Here is a 17,165-nt window from a genome sequence, read left to right as displayed (position 1 = left end):
TACCATACATGTTAAAACAGTTAGTAAACATTTATAATGCTGCCTTGCCCCGACCAATCTCACGAAAACTAATGACTGCTCGAACATTTGACTCATACAATTTGCGACCACGTTTAGTTTTTCGATGAGAATCATGGCACTCTTTACTTGTGAAACAGGAATTAATCCAACCACAGCTCATACATTTCAATTCTAATAAATGAGCAAATCCCATTCTTCTTTTCAGGTTATCAATAAATTATATCGGTTGTTTGTTATCACATTTAGGACAGTACAGAATTGGTAAAATTAACTTTTTCATTTGCTCAATATCCATAAACATAAAATATTTACTATCATCATTATTACTAGATTCAGTAACAAAACCTGCAGTTTTAAGTTTCCTGGAGCTTGCACATTCAGTTTCTAAATCTGCTTTAGTTTTGTTGTTGTTAAAGTTTTTTTCTTTGGTTTTAACCATGTGGCGATTCTTTGGTGGTATTTTTTTTATTTTTCTTTGTAAATTTTGTTTTGTTGAAATCATTTTTACTAACTAAAATCTAAAAAATAAAAAATTCAAATAAATAGACTTCAAAACAAAAAAGAAATTTGCCTTCGATAAGCAATTCATGTCACCAGACAAACTTCATGCTTATCCTTTTAACTTTAACAAGTGTTTTTGTTTTTAAAGTATAGCTTATAGTCATTATATAGTTTTAAAGTATAGCCATAAAAATATTTCAAAAATAGTATTCTGCTGCATTTTTTAGGGCATTTACATGTTGCTAGCGCGTTGCTAGGGAAAAGTAACAAGAACCAATTCACAATTATATCAATATATTGACAATCATATTAAAAAAACCTATTCATGTTATACATTTTTGTAAAGGTATTAAAATTCTTAATTAAATACAATAGAAATATCTTTTTTGAAAATTTCATCAAAAATCAACTTTTATTTCTAGGGTTACCACCTTAAAAATATATAGCACTTTAGTTTCAGTAAAACAAATATAAAGATATTAAAATTTCTTACTTAAAATTATATACGTGCACAATTTTTCCTCGTGAAAAAGAAAAATGGCGCTTTGTAAATTAGAGACTATACTAAAGTATACTAAAATATACGGTTAAAGTCCGTAATTTAAATTTACGGAACTTCTCGTTATCATAACATATTAAACGATGTGATTATTTCAAAAGTCTTAAAAGTATAGGTAAAAGACCGTAATTTATTGAAAACGGATTTTTTTACCGTAACATAACAACGGAAAAAGTCTGATAAATATTACGGAGTTTTTTTTACAGTGTAGTAAAAAAACAAAAAAAACAAGAATAACCAGATAAACATCCAATATTTTGAAGGTACTTTTTATATTTTCAACAGGGTTATATATATAGTTTAGAAATAACAAAGCGACGTTAGCCTTTGTTGAAAACTTTAATTCAACACTATTGTCGAGATTACTATATTAAAAAAAAAGGAAATATAGAGTTTTAAATATGGATTAAGCATAAATTTAACAATATCTGCATAATTGTCAAGGATTGCAAAAATGTTATTAAAGCGCGAGTTTTGTATAAATAAAATTATATATATACATATATATATATATATATATATATATATATATATACATACATACATACATACATACATATATATATATATATATATATATATATATATATATATATATATATATATATATATATATATATATATATATATATATATATATATATATATATTTTGGGTTTACTGGTTTACTTGCTTTTAATTTAAAAAAATTTAATATATAAATAACGCTTAAATATTTCCATAAATATATGTACAATTTTTTTCTATTATACAAGATAAAAATTAGAAAATAGTTTGGTATAGTTTAAATACATAAGGTTTTGAATGGTTTTAGAACGCAATATACGATGTCGATAGGGATTTTTTCAAAGTATTGTACAGAATTCTGATTTAGGTGAATTGCTTGAACTTGATTTAGAGACAGATTTTCGTTTGTTCAATCGAATTTCTTCAATATCTTTACGAATCATCGCTTCTTTTTCAATTTGAAGTTCTAGATCTTTTCGCTGCTCTTGATATACGGCTATTCGGTAGGTACCATTTATACAATTGTTCGAATCATCTGTACAGTTTTCTATCATATCTTCTGTAATTCCAAAGCCTAATAATTGCTTTAAAGCCTCTTTTTCGGCTTGAGAATTATCAACTGAATTAATTACCGGTTTAAGTGATAGAGACTTAGAAGGCATTGGAAATTCTACACCTTCCATCCAAAGACTTCGCATAATCTCACTTAAACTATACCGATCAGAAGGTACCATTCGAATAATTTGCGTTAATAAAAAACGACAAGTCGCAGAAACATGATCGGGTATAGTAAAAGATCCTTCTAAAATTTTTCTTTTTAATTTTCCGACGGTATCAGCGCGGAAGGGCATGAAGCCTGTTACCATAAAATACAGTAAAACGCCAAGTGCCCAAATGTCCACATATCTGCCGATGTAATAATCGTCTTTAAAAAGTTCAGGCGCAGCGTACGGGGGACTACCACAAAACGTATTAAGTTTATCCTCTGGATTGGCTACTGTACTAAAACCTAAATCACCTATTTTACAAACACCATTTAAGGCAAGAAAAACGTTTTCTGCTTTAATATCACGATGAATAATGTTGCACTGGTGCTAGTAAAAAAAATAAAATATTTATCGTTTATCAAAACAAAAGTTATTAGCATTATTAATGAAATAAAAATAATAAAGGTGACGTGTACATATAGTTCGAAACTAGTTACATTATATTACATTTCAAATAAATTTTAAATGACATAGAAAGATAAGTACCATATATGCAACTGCTGAAGTGAGCTGACCAAAGTAAACTTTTGCCTCCGATTCTAAAAACTTGCCGTTACTTAAAATCTTATGAAAGAGTTCCCCATGGCAAGCGTACTCAAGAGCGATGTATATTTTAGAGGGTGTTTCAAGAACTTCAAAAATGCGAATGATGTTTGGATGATTTAACTTTTCCATAGATTTAATTTCACGTGAGAGCAATCTCTTCGTCTTCTCGTCAAGTTTTGTTTTGTCAAGAATTTTTAAAGCAACTTTTTCTAAAAATACAAGATATTTTTTTAAAAATCTTTATCATCATTATTATTATTGTAAAAAGTGATTTACTTGTACATAGGACTTTGATTTAATTCAAAACAATATTTAAATGCAAAGATTTGGGATTTTCAAATTTGGGGTTTGTAGAATCAAAGACAATTATAAATTTCAAATCCAAGTTAGATACATTTTTAACATTAATCGGGTGTTAAAGTCTAGCTGAGTTAGGCTCTGTATATTTTCTTTTTGCACACAGTTACTAAATATATAATATTGACTTTTTTTGTTACATTTAATATTACCCCGTAAAATGATTTTAAAAATATTTTTTGTATTATTTATAATACAATAATGAACATTATTTGAAACAATATTGCTGAGAATAGTTAGAAACCCATACTTGCAATCACTTAAAATTTTCATCTACACTCTAAAAAAATTAATGCCAATAAATGGAGTCCGGCACTAGTTGCCTCTGTATTATCAAGTGCAGAATTAAAAAAAAATTTTTACTATTTATTTTATCATCAATTTTAAGCCAAATATTTTAATTTCCTTCAAGTTGGTACCAAATGATAGTTAGTATAATTAGTTAAAACAATAGCCCACCTTTTTTTTCTATGCAAAAGAATATCCCACCTTTTTTTTTCTATGCAAAACAATAGCCTACCTTTTTTTTTCTATGCAAAACAATAGCCCACCTTTTTTTTTATATGCAAAACAATAGCCCACCTTTTTTATTCTATGCAAAACAATATCCCACCTTTTTTTTCTATGCAAAACAATAGCCCACCTTTTTTTCTATGCAAAACAATAGCCCACCTTTTTTTTCTATGCAAAACAATAGCCCACCTTTTTTTTCTATGCAAAACAATAGCTCACTTTTTTTTCTATGCAAAAAAATCTTTTTTAATTTTTTAATTAAAAACAAATTTATTTGTTTATTGTTACAAATCATAATAATCTTATTAGAATACTTTTTTTTATAATAAATACTATGAGGTAACTAACTCGTGAAAATTTTGCCAACTTACCCCAAAATGTTGTTAATAAACAACCTATAGGTCCTATTGACAACTATTGAAAAAAATAACTGACCGGAATTAGGAATCTAAAAATGACTGGAATATCTAAAATAATACATTTTTTTTTACATATAATCTACTATTTTCTTTGTAAACTAAAAATGGGAGCAATGTACCAAAAGTTACGTTTTTGTTCAAAAAACACGAATCCTAATATCTCCTGCAGGCATAAATGAATCCTTACAATTCTACAGTAATAGATGAAACATGCTTAATCAATTCCTGCCAAATGATGAACTTTAACTGTTTTATTCACCCATTATATTATGCGTTATATTTTTTGTTCTAAGGCTCTTTGTGTTCCAAACAATGAAAAAGATCTATATGTATATTTACATTGAGAAGTGAAATTATCATTGTAGTTTTGACAAACAAACAAAAAAAAACATTTTAACTTATGATTTTAAAATGTTAATTTATAATTAAAAAATGTTAATTTATGATTAAAAACTTTTTTTCTAAAAATTATCAATCTATTAAGCTCTACAACACATCAGTGACTCAATATTTGACTCCGATGAAACCTCGCAGCATTGTTTTTTGCTAGATTTCATTGTAACATTTTTTGGTGTTTGGTTTAATTCCTGAAACAATGAGATTTTTTACATTTTGAGGTTCTGATGTTTCGTTCTTACCAGTATTATGGTATTATGCAACATAATTAGGTGTGGATTTTAACTTTCTGTAAGTGTCAGTTTTTAGATCTGTTAACATATGATGTATTAGTACATTTTAAAACTCTTTTAATTTAGGGATCACTTTGTTTGATTCCATTTCATGTACCATAAAAGATTCATAAGTTGTAAGATATTTCACCAACTTTTGCTTGATTCTTGATGACTTAAGCATTTCTGTCAATGTTACCCCAAAATTGAAATATGCGTTTGAAAAAAAATGCTACAAAGAAATCTTAAATGCTTAGCATTTATAAACAACATTATAAAAACACATGTAAAATGATAATATTATAGTATGGTTTTACTTATCTTTTAACAAAAGTTTTTTAGCAACAACAAAAACTAAAAATTTGTTTAATTTATACCCACCGTATTGAGCTATTTATACTTACAATTATGTGGATAAAAATAGTTATATTTGATCATTCAACATCTGGCTACAGTATCTGTTAAAATAATTTAAACAATGACCGACGGGTGACGGGTAAAAACATTCTAACACATGTCAAAGTAACCCCACATACCTTGACATTACTTGAGTTACAGCTCTGAAGATGGAATTTTTTATTGAAGTTTAACTACACACCTTGCATTGTATTGATATGAATATAAATTACATTGTATTGATATGAATATAAATTGCATTGTATTGATATGAATATAAATTGCATTGTATTGATATGAATATAAATTGCATTGTATTGATATGAATATAAATTGCATTGTATTGATATGAATATAAATTGCATAAAATGTGCTATGTTTATTTTTTAATCTTCATTTGCACAGTTGCAGTTTTGTAATTTCCAGTTGTACATCTTGTAGCAATGGTAATGTTAAATATATCATTTAAAAAATGATAATAAATGACATAAAGTTTGAATATGTTTTTTTTTTCTATTGATATCTGATTAATATTGTATAGCAAAAGCGGCAATGATTGAGTCTTCAAAATAATTATGACTAATTATAAGATTATATATTATATACCAGATAAAAATTTATTATAAAGATTATATATTATATACCAGATAAAAATTTATTATAAAGATTATATATTATTTACCAGATAAAAATTTAAAGATATTTTTGCTCAATATCTCCTTTTTTTTTTTTTTTTTTTTGTTATCTTTTATTGCAATGTATTAAGAATCTCCAGTTTACATCTTTTGTCATAATTAATCTGTCAAATAGATAAAAAAAATTATATCAAATAGATAAAATTATATCAAATAGATAAAATCAAATAGATAAATTAAATCAAATCGATAAAAAAATTATACCCTTTTTATTTTGTGCTCTTTAGTGGAAGCAACATCTGTTACCGATAATAATATTAAATATCATATTTTTCCAAAACAATTATAAATGATAAAATTTTTTTAGATTTGTTTATTTATTTATTACCCTTTTTATAAAGATATATAATCATTATATGTTACCCAATGATGTTATAGATATAACATCATTGGGTAAGAGTGATAACGTTACATATATCCAGGGCCATGCAGAGGGCAAATCACCCAAGTAAACTGCTTGGGGCCCCGGCCCCTACAGGTACCCCCACCAGTAGTTAATTGGTTATAAATATATTTATAACCAACTAACTTTTATTATATTCTTGATTCTGATTAGAGGACTCACTATCACAGCCGTTCAAGAAATCTTTGCTATATTCTTTTTTTCTAGGAATATCAAAAACTATTTAAAGCAGAGATCAAGAGTGCTTGTTCTCTTTTTTTGCAGAAATACTTATGTGACGTGGCTGATAATGAACAGGCTGAAGAATTGCTTTACATGAAACAAATTCATACAGCAAACTTTGGAGAAAAACCTCTTTCTCCATTCGACTTGTTGTACAAAATTTCTTGGGTAACTTGATTGTACTGCATATTTTTGCTTCAATTCCAGTGAGTGTTCATTCAGTAAATTGAAATCAAGATTTTTTTTTGTTGCTACTTTGAGTGTAGAGTCTCAATTAGCATGAAATCTTGACTTCCATGATGTGATAAAGAGTTTGCAAAAAAAAAACAAGAAAAATAACATTTGGTAGCAATGGTAAAGTTTTCCTTTTCAAAGTTAATAAAATGATGAATCCAATGATTACTTGATTTGATTGATGAATCCAATGATTAATTGGTGTTTTTATATGGTGACAACATTTGTTACTAATGTTAATGTTACAAATTATATCTTTATTTATTAATCAAAATTTAAAGTAATTTTTTTTTTTTAATTCTTATTTTATTTCTTAATCTTTACTTGCATCAACATCTAATACCAATAATAATGTCACATATATCAAAAAGATTATAAATGAAATAAAGTTTAAAAATAATTTTTTTGTTTATTATACTTTTATTTTTAGTCTTTAATTGAAATCTGTTCAATCCCCACTAAGTCTCTGGTAGTACCACACTCAATTGTTTCTCAGTGCAGTGGCCTTGTTTGTCAAGGTTTGTGTTTTGGAGTTATAGAGTTGAGAGAGAGTTGTTACCACAACTAAAGTAGCTTCAGTGACTGTAGTGGTCTTCTTGGCCTTGGTGAGGTGAATTAACGTAAAAAAAAAATAAAAAAAAAATAAAAATACAATGAGCACATAATTTAAAAAAATCATAGAGTCAAATTAATTATTTCCACCTTTAAGAGACAAAACTTCCTCCATGATTTTTTAAAATAAGTTTTAGGAACAAAGATGACACCTTCAACAATCGGTTGCATAACTTTAATTTTAAAAACAGAGAAACTTTTTGAATATTTATTTCCAATGGATTAATTTTGATTTGCGAATTTGAGCGCAGTGCTGTTGGAACTCCTTAAACATTTTGAATTAGCAATCAAAAGATGGCTAAATTTTAGGCTTTTAAATATTTAAATAAATACAAATCAAGCAGGGTTAATGTCAAAAAGGAAGTCTAAAAATAAAATTTCTAAAATGAAACCTTTTGTTAAAAATATAATTTTTTATGCCTATTGGTGAATTTTAATATACACTTGTTGCTAATGTCTATGCGTGATTATGGATTTTTAACTATCATCAGGCTCTTGGTTGAGTAAAGACTGCAGATAGTGATATAATAAGAATACTTAGGTTGAGCAAATACAGTCTTGCAGAAAGCCTCTTATCCTAAGTCTATAAGGTAAGCAGAAAATCTCTGTTGACCAGTCTTGCACATCTTCATTTATTAGACTAACATAGATGTTATATGGTTTCCTGTCTAGAATGACCGCTAGTCTACTTGACATTTATAGGTTTTTCATCATATGCTTGCGCCCCCTTAGAAGTGGCTATCCAATGAGCTCTATAACTCAGATTAATGGTTCTGAAGTCTGTTAGTAGTAAGGTTTCCTGAACTCTGTGGTAGCTCTCAGAGAGGTTGATTTCATCAACAGCTGTAAAACATCATAATACTAACAATTCCATGTTGCACATGGAAGGTGTCCATGCAAGAAACTGAAGAGCTTAGTGCTAAAAGTACTCAAGTCACAAAGTAAATTTTTTGAGAAAATCTACTTCTAAGTCTAATCTAAGTAGATTTCCCAAAACATTTATTTTGTGACTTAAGTACTTTTAGCGCTAAACTCTTCAATTATACTTTTAATGTATTCCAATGTAAAATAATTTCCATATATACTTTTAAAAATATTGAGTATAAATGCAAGTTATACAGAGCAATATATTTTTCCTTTTTACTTCCAGAGACCTAAACTTTTCTATGAGTGAAACATAACTTAACAAAAAATTTGACTGGCAATATTTTGAAATTAAAAAATTATTTTCAATATTCAAATATTTCAAATTAGATTATTTTCCCTTCATCTTTGGATTCAGCACCTTCAAAAATGGTCAGGTACCAACTTTCAGTCATACTCCTCCACTAAAACCTAAATTATTTACACACACAAAAATGAGCATTTTAGGGTGAATATGAAAATGTCATAACTTTTAAACCATTTTGATTTGGAAGCTCAAACATTACATTTTTTTATGTTTCATTAATGGTCAACTCACCATTGGTTAAATTCTAAAGAATATCTGAGAGGCGATTGATTATCCTCCTTTTACATGTAATTACCCCCTATCATTTCTCATTACTTCCTTAACACTAATTGGGATTCCATTTGTAATTTTTTGTTTTCGATGGTCCATAAGCTCATACCTTTTGTTTCTGCTGAAAAAACATGAAAGCTTTTAAACGTTCTTATCAGTTTAAAGTCAAGCCTCATTCTTGGTTTTTACCTTCCTACTTTTACTTCTAATCATAACCATTTTTTTTTTATCTTTTCAACAAAAACAACTCTCTAGAGAACAAATATCTTTTTGTTATAGGAAGAAATCTTAGCAAAAAAGATCTTGTTGATACTAAAGTCCATTATTCTGAGATGTCTTATTCTTTTATTATATCTCAAAAGTTAGTTTCTAAGTATATTAAGGTAATTTCCAAATGCTAAGACATAATGTGTACATCTTAAATAATCCTTAAAAAATAAGTTTCATGTTAATTAAACTTTTAAAAACAAATTATTTATCAAAATAAAAGCAAAAAACTTTATAATTTTTTACGCCATTTTTTCTCTCTCAAAGGTAAGTTAAAAAATATTAATCTGATTAATGTGCTTTGTTATTAATAAATGACATCAAAACATTTAAGTTCATAAAATCAAGTTATAACATTATGTTATATTTGGGTTTTCCCTTTTGCAATTAATTTTAATGAAAAAATGTTTTTATATAATTTTATATACCTTTTATATTAAAAACGAGCTATAAATATAAATATGTAAATTTAAAAATTATTATGATGTTTGTTAAAAACAAGTTTTGCTAATAAAATCATAAAAACGAAAATACAATTTTATTTTTTTGGATTTAGTAAGAAATAGTGCAAATAAATTTAATTTACGGGTAAATGTAAACAAAATATATTAATGGAAATTTAAAAAAAATGAAGTAAAAAAGCGGTATTCTTCGTTTATTTACAATTTTTTTTTATTTAAAAATCTCCGCTTGAAAGTAATGCAAATGTGTTTTTATAAAAAGATAAAACCCTATCTAAATGTGTAAATCGTTTAACTCTGCGGTAAAATATTATTAAAACAAAATATTTGAAAAACGGAAAAAACTATGCAGATTCATGCAGTTAATATTAACCTCTCAACCGGAAGTATAATGGCAAAACAACACATGTTTTTTGTTAATACCTTAATAAATAATTTGTCTTGGTAATTTTAATAAACTTAATACTTATTTTTAAATGTTTATTTACAAAATAAACATAACTTGTATCAGCACTTGGGAATCCCTTTAGCAATGCCATTAATAAAGGTAAGTCTAACATTCCATCTCTCATACATGAATTATAATTACTTCTCCAAAGGATAATGAAAAACTATTTGCAAAGAACTTTTCCTCTAATTTATCTCTTGAATCTATTGGCAATACTCTTGTTATCTCAAAGAAACTGATTGATTGACTGTTAGGCATCAATATTACTCTTGCCTTTGTTGCTAAAGTTATTTCCTTCTTAAATTCTTCTACACCTGATCCAGATCCCTGTCACAAACAAAAGTTCTCTAGAACTTTAATACTTTCTAAACTACTTAACAACTGCTTGACAATTTAATTACTTTCTAAATTATTTAACTAGTGCTAGACAAGAGCTATTGCTCTTGATATACCAAATGTTTTGTATAGAGGCATGCTGGTCTTCTTCATAAGCTTGCCTTATATGGTATCTGATAAAGTTTTTTAAATTATTGAATCATTTTTTTTTTAACTTAAAGTTGTCTTTGAAGGTCAACACTTGTTTTCATTTCCGGTAACTTCTGAGGTACTACAAGAATCTATACTGTGTATTGTTTCTGATCTATACTAATAACCTTCTGGACAGTCTTGCATCTTAATTGGCACTATTTACTGTCAACACAACAATATACTCCAATATTTACAAAAGGCCATCACTTTTCTATTGCTTAGAACAGGCAGCTGATCTTGAACTTGATCTCTCTTCTGTGATTGCTGTGGGTTTACAGTCGATAATGAAATTTAACTGAAACAAAACTCAGTTATTTACTGGTAACAATAATTCAATAACTTGAGCCTCTACTCCACTGTTGTAAGATTGCATATCTTTTTCTTTTCTGCTGACACTACTATGCTGCTCAAATACAAGAGCTATCATTACTTTATCAAAACTTCATGTGTCATGACATTCAACGTAATTTTTATTACAACTTTTCATCTCCTCATAATTGGTATTTTTAAGTTGTAATTTTGTTGTTGTTGTTTGTGGTTATTAAATACTGATTATAAAAATTACACAACTAATTTAAAATTATACTCGTGTTTAAAAATGTTGACTAAAATCAAAGTCTGTATACGTTACATTATTACAGAGCCTCAATTTTTGCTGGAACCAGCAAGAATCGTTACGGCATAATCAAGCACCAATATATTACAGTAAATTAATAATATATAGTCTAAAAAAACAGAAACACAATCAAGCACCAATATACAAACTAAAATAAATATAATTTAGCTATCAAACACTAATATACAAACTAAAATAAAAATGATTACAGTTTTCTCCATTGTTTGTTAAAAATGAAATATTTTAATTAAGTGGCATTTAGAACTTTTTAAACATTACTAAAGATAATGTTGAGGTTTAAAACCTTGAGAAATGTATGATTATCATATAACATTGTTATGCCTCCTCCTCCTTTAACTATATAAAACTAAAATGACAACATAGCAACAGTGTTTCTGTTTCATCTTTTCATTGAGTATAGAAAACTATTTTTAATTGAATTCATATTTTATTAAAATAAAAAATATTTGTTTGTTAAAAATTTTTTTTTAATTTATTATTTTTATATTATGCTATTTTTTCTCTTTTTTTTATATATATATATTTTTAAAAATGCATTTAAAAACAGCATTAGTATTTTCATAACATTTAAAAACATATATATTACAACATTAAAGTTTGTTTTTATGTATGTTTTTTTTTTACAAGAAAAAAAAACAAAAAAAAAAAACATTTCAATAGTTTCAACAACAACAAAAAATAACAGTAAAATGCCAAAGCTGTTAATCAGGTGAAAAAAGTTATAATAAATATCCAAATATCTGGCACAATGTTGATTAAAAAAAAGGTTTTACTTGATACTCAAAATTCATCAAAAGTCATCAGACTTTTTAATTTCAAAATAAATAAAAAATTTAGATAACACATATAATAGATGACAAGTATCTTTTCATATCTAAATAAAAATGTATTATATCTGACACATTTTTTTTGTATAAAAAGAAATTTTTATTAAATATTGAAAATATATTTAAAATAAAATTAAAATTTTGTGTAATTGAAAGTTTGAAATTTTTGCTATAGCATTATTATATATTTTAAAAAGATAAACTATTAAATTGTCGCATTACCTAACATTATTTATATTAAACACTACATTGCATCTGCAACATGTAACCAATAGCAACATGCATATATATATATATATATATATATATATATATATATATATATATATATATATATATATATATATGTATATATATATATATATATATATATATATATGTATATGTATATATATATATATATATATATATATATATATATATATATATATATATATATATATATATATATATATATATATATATATATATATGTAAATATATATAAATATGTGTTTGTGTATACATTGTTATTGACTACATGTTGCAGATATATAAAAATACAGACCCGTTTTTGGGGATTTGACAACCTCCCCCCCCCCCCCCCTATAAGGTGATTTTAAAGTTTTAGTTATTTTTTGAGGAATGTAGTCAACTAGTTGGGTATTTGATACATTTCAGTAAGGTGAATTTTAGTCTATATATATATATATATATATATATATATATATATATATATATATATATATATATATATATATATATATATATATATATATATATATATATATATATATATATGTTATGTACTAGAATAACAGCAGTTTAATAATATGTAAACTAAATAGCTATATATTATCATAAAGTAGAAAATTATAAACGCGGACTTTCACAAGGAAGATATATTATAATAACTGTATGGTATCATTAAATTATTTTATTTTTACAGAAAGAATTATTCGAGTTACAGAAAGTTCTAGTTTAACTTTTTTTTTTTGTTTTCACTATAAAACTTTCAAATTAAAAGCTCAGTTGCTTTAAATCTTCCATAATATATATATATATATATATATATATATATATATATATATATATATATATATATATATATATATATATATATATATATATATATATATATATATATATATATATATATATATATATATATATATATATATATATATATATATATGTATATATATATATATATATATACATATATATATATATATATGTATATATATATATATATATATATATATGTATATATGTATAGCTACATATATATGTATATACATATATATATATATATATATATATATATATATATATATATATATATATATATATATATATATATATATATATATATATATATATATATATATATATATATATGTAAATTATGTTAGTGTATTTTACAAATAGAGTGCTCAATGTTCTTAAAGAACAGAGTAATAATAAATTAGTAAAAAACACTTATCTAACTTTTTTCTTCTACCTTAAGTTTCACTATTGCTGGATCATCAGGAAGAGTTCCTTCCTGATGATCCAGCAATCCTGATGATCTTCTTGATGATCCAGGAAAAGAACTCTTCCTGATGATCCAGCAATGGTGAAACTTAAAATAGAAGATAAAAGTTAGATAAGTGTTTTTCACTAATTTACATATATATATATATATATATATATATATATATATATATATATATATATATATATATATATATATATATATATATATATATATACAAATAAGGAATCTTCCTTAATTAACATGTCCTTTAATACCAAGAAAACTGTATGTATGGTGTTTAATCCAACTCAAAAATCAAAAGTTATATCAAACTCCTTCCCAGAATTATGTGTGTCAGGATGTGAAATTGCTTTTGTTGAATCTTTCAAATACCTTGGTCATATAATTAAAAATGACCTAACCGATGATCTTGATATAATCAAAGAGGTGAAGGGCCTTTACACACGTACAAATATCTTAATTAGACGCTTTCATTTATGTTCCACCAGAGTGAAGGTTAAACTGTTTAAAGCATACTGCATTTGTTTATATGGTGTTCCTTTGTGGCAAAACTATAATGATAAAACAATGGCACGCCTTCAGTATTGCTACAACAAATGTGCTAAAATGTTTTTCGGATACAACAAATATGATAGTATATCTTACATGCTTTTAGAGTTCAGATTACCATCTTTTCATACAATTATCTTAAACTATAGACATGCTTTTCGTAAACAGTTGATGGCTTGTACCTTGGTGAATCACTCTATTAATTCAGTTAATCAAAGTTTAAAATAATACTTTTCTTTTTTTAAAAAAAAACAAAAATAAAACTATGGACCTGGCTCCTAATTTGTACATGCTTGTTGTCTGAAATATATTCTATTTATTTATTTATTTATTTATATATATATATATATATATATATGTAAATTAGTGAAAAACACATATATATATATCAACCCTCCGAATTAGGAAAAATGAGGTCAGCAATAATTTGCTGACCTCAATCTTTTAGAGGTCGGCATCAGGTCGGCAAAAATTATTTGATACAAAGGTCTTACCATAAAACATAGAAAGAGGTCGGCAATATTTAAAACACTGTGCAAAATGAAAAAATTTGATAGGAGATTTTCTATTAATTTATTACTGCTTTGTTTTTTTTTTTTTAATTGAGCACTTATTTTGTAGAATATAAGTAAAATTATATATATATATGTATATATATAAATATATATATATATACATATGTATATATATACATATACATATATATATATATACATATTTATATATATACATATACATATATATATATACATATATATACATATATATATATATATATATACATACATATATATATATATATATATATATATATATATATATATATACATATATATATATATATCATATTATATATACATATATATATATATATATATATATACACACATATATATATATATATATATATATATATATATATATATATATATATATATATATATATATATATATATATATCAGACTGTCCCAAAAAACAATATTTTCGAAAAATATATGCTGTCCCCCTTAATGAGTTCTATATGATAAAAAAACAATAGTTTTAAAATAGTTTTGAATTAAAAATATTTTTTGGGGTCCCCCAAGACCTTTGAACGTATAACAAGTTCCTAAACTTATCAAAAAAAAATCTTTAAAACTCTATCATGTTGGGTCTCAAATGAAGCGAAATAATATTAAAATTTTAAAAATGACAACTATATTATATGAAAACAAATATGTTAGAATTAACAGTATTGAAAATGAGTTTATTAACTATAAAAGGAAAAAGTGCATTTGAGTAAGTTTTTTTACAATATTTTTTTCCAACGGGGCTTTTTATAATATATTATCATTTTTGAAATTTTCATATGATTACACTTCATTTGAGACCCAACATTATGTACTTTTGAAGAAATTTTTTTTGATAATTTTAGGAACTTGTTATGTGTTCAAAAGTATCGGGGACCCCTAAAAATATTTTTAATTCGAAAAATTTTAAAAACCAGTGTTGTTTTTTTTTATCATATAGAACACAAGAACACATTAAGGGGGTGGCAGCATATATTTTTCAAAAATGCTATTTTTCGGGACACCCTAATAAATATATATATATATATATATATATATATATATATATATATATATATATATATATATATATATATATATATATATATATACATATACATATATGTGTGTCTGTGTGTGTGTGTGTGTGTGTGTGTGTGTGTGTGTGTGTCTGTGTGTGTGTGTGTCTAGATCTGTATATATATATATATATATATATATATATATATATATATATATATATATATATATATATATATATATATATACATATACATATATGTGTGTGTGTGTGGTGTGTGTGTGTGTGTGTGTGTGTGTGTGTGTGTGTGTGTGTGTGTGTGTCTGTGTGTGTGTGTGTCTATATATATTTATATATTTTTATATATATATATATATATATATATATATATATATATATATATATATATATATATATATATATATATATATATATATATATATATATTTATATATATATATATATTCATCACTTGACATAAAAAATTCTTTAATAATTTAGATAAGTTGTTTATTATGCCTTTTACTTAATCAACTGGGTAATCTCTTTATAAATCAACAAACCTTTTGTTAAACAGTGGTAAGATAACTTGACTTGAGCGAAGTTACCGCTCCCAAGATCTCCTCGAATTTTATAAAAACCAATTCTTCTACCAAGTTGCAATTCTTTACAACACCTTTCGTCTTCAGAAAGTTCTTTTACAAGTTTCTGGTATAGCGGTAATTCATTTAGGTTTTGACTAACATTATTATTTTTCTCGTTACTTAATGTCACATTTTTAACAGTATTATCAATGCAATCATTAGGTTTTAGGATGTCAACAGCCATTTTAATACATAATCATAGGGGAGTTTTTAAAATGGATCATTTCCTTTCTCTAAAAAATATAAACACCTACTTTTTGTTATATTAACAACAAACGATAAATCTAAAGTCATGCGTTTGATTATCAAATTCATCTAAAAAATTTTGAATTGTGTACAAAAATTACACTTGAGTGAAGAATATTGTTGCTACGACCCTGGTCAATCTTTCCTTGAATGATATATTTTGTAAATGAATCTATAAAGGTACGTCGCTGCGTGAAAACATAAAAAATTTATTTGGCGGCGAGTAATGCTCAAAACAATTTAACAAAAAATGGTCACGTGACTAATGAATTATTATCAGGTATCAAGTTTTGTTTAAGTAAGTTAAGACTGTGTTTGTATAGCAAAACAATGTATTTAAAAAAAGAATCTTTAACAAACAAATCATAAACTTCTTAAATTTTTTTGGAGCCATTTATTTAGAAAACAAATCAAAATAGTGACACCCTGTAGCGATCAAACAAACAAACAAAAATTAAAGACAACCAAATAATAATAAAAAAGAGAAAGCAAATAGAAATAAACATTGGTGAAAAACCATTTACATAATAATGAAAAGAGGAACTCCC

At 25.1% G+C, this 17,165-nt stretch overlaps 1 protein-coding gene across 1 annotated transcript; it reads right to left on the bottom strand.

Annotated features, from left to right (window-relative positions):
* Positions 1-1,777: 1,777 nt before the first annotated feature.
* Positions 1,778-16,823, bottom strand: LOC100211320 (serine/threonine-protein kinase NIM1). Its single transcript, XM_065818396.1, has 3 exons — positions 16,291-16,823; positions 2,842-3,110; positions 1,778-2,682 (listed from the first exon to the last, which is right to left on the bottom strand). The coding sequence occupies exons 1-3, from the start codon at positions 16,553-16,555 to the stop codon at positions 1,927-1,929; spliced, it is 1,290 nt and encodes a 429-aa protein (XP_065674468.1). The 5' UTR covers positions 16,556-16,823; the 3' UTR covers positions 1,778-1,926.
* Between the last annotated feature and the right edge of the window lie 342 nt (positions 16,824-17,165).

The sequence above is a fragment of the Hydra vulgaris genome, chromosome 14 (assembly GCF_038396675.1).
Source record: "Hydra vulgaris chromosome 14, alternate assembly HydraT2T_AEP".
In the NCBI taxonomy this organism is placed as follows: Eukaryota; Metazoa; Cnidaria; class Hydrozoa; order Anthoathecata; family Hydridae; genus Hydra; species Hydra vulgaris.
The sequence above is the reverse complement of the archived record's forward strand: the minus strand, read 5'-3'. Positions and strand labels throughout refer to the sequence as shown.

Excerpts from the sequence above, each read along its gene's own strand:
- LOC100211320 (XM_065818396.1), bottom strand. The coding sequence starts at position 16,555 with ATGGCTGTTGACATCCTAAAACCTAATGATTGCATTGATAATACTGTT. Across the intron at positions 3,111-16,290 it reads TTACCACTGTTTAACAAAAG|AAAAAGTTGCTTTAAAAATT; the intron begins GTTTGTTGATTT and ends TTGTATTTTTAG. Across the intron at positions 2,683-2,841 it reads CTTCAGCAGTTGCATATATG|CACCAGTGCAACATTATTCA; the intron begins GTACTTATCTTT and ends TTTTTTTACTAG.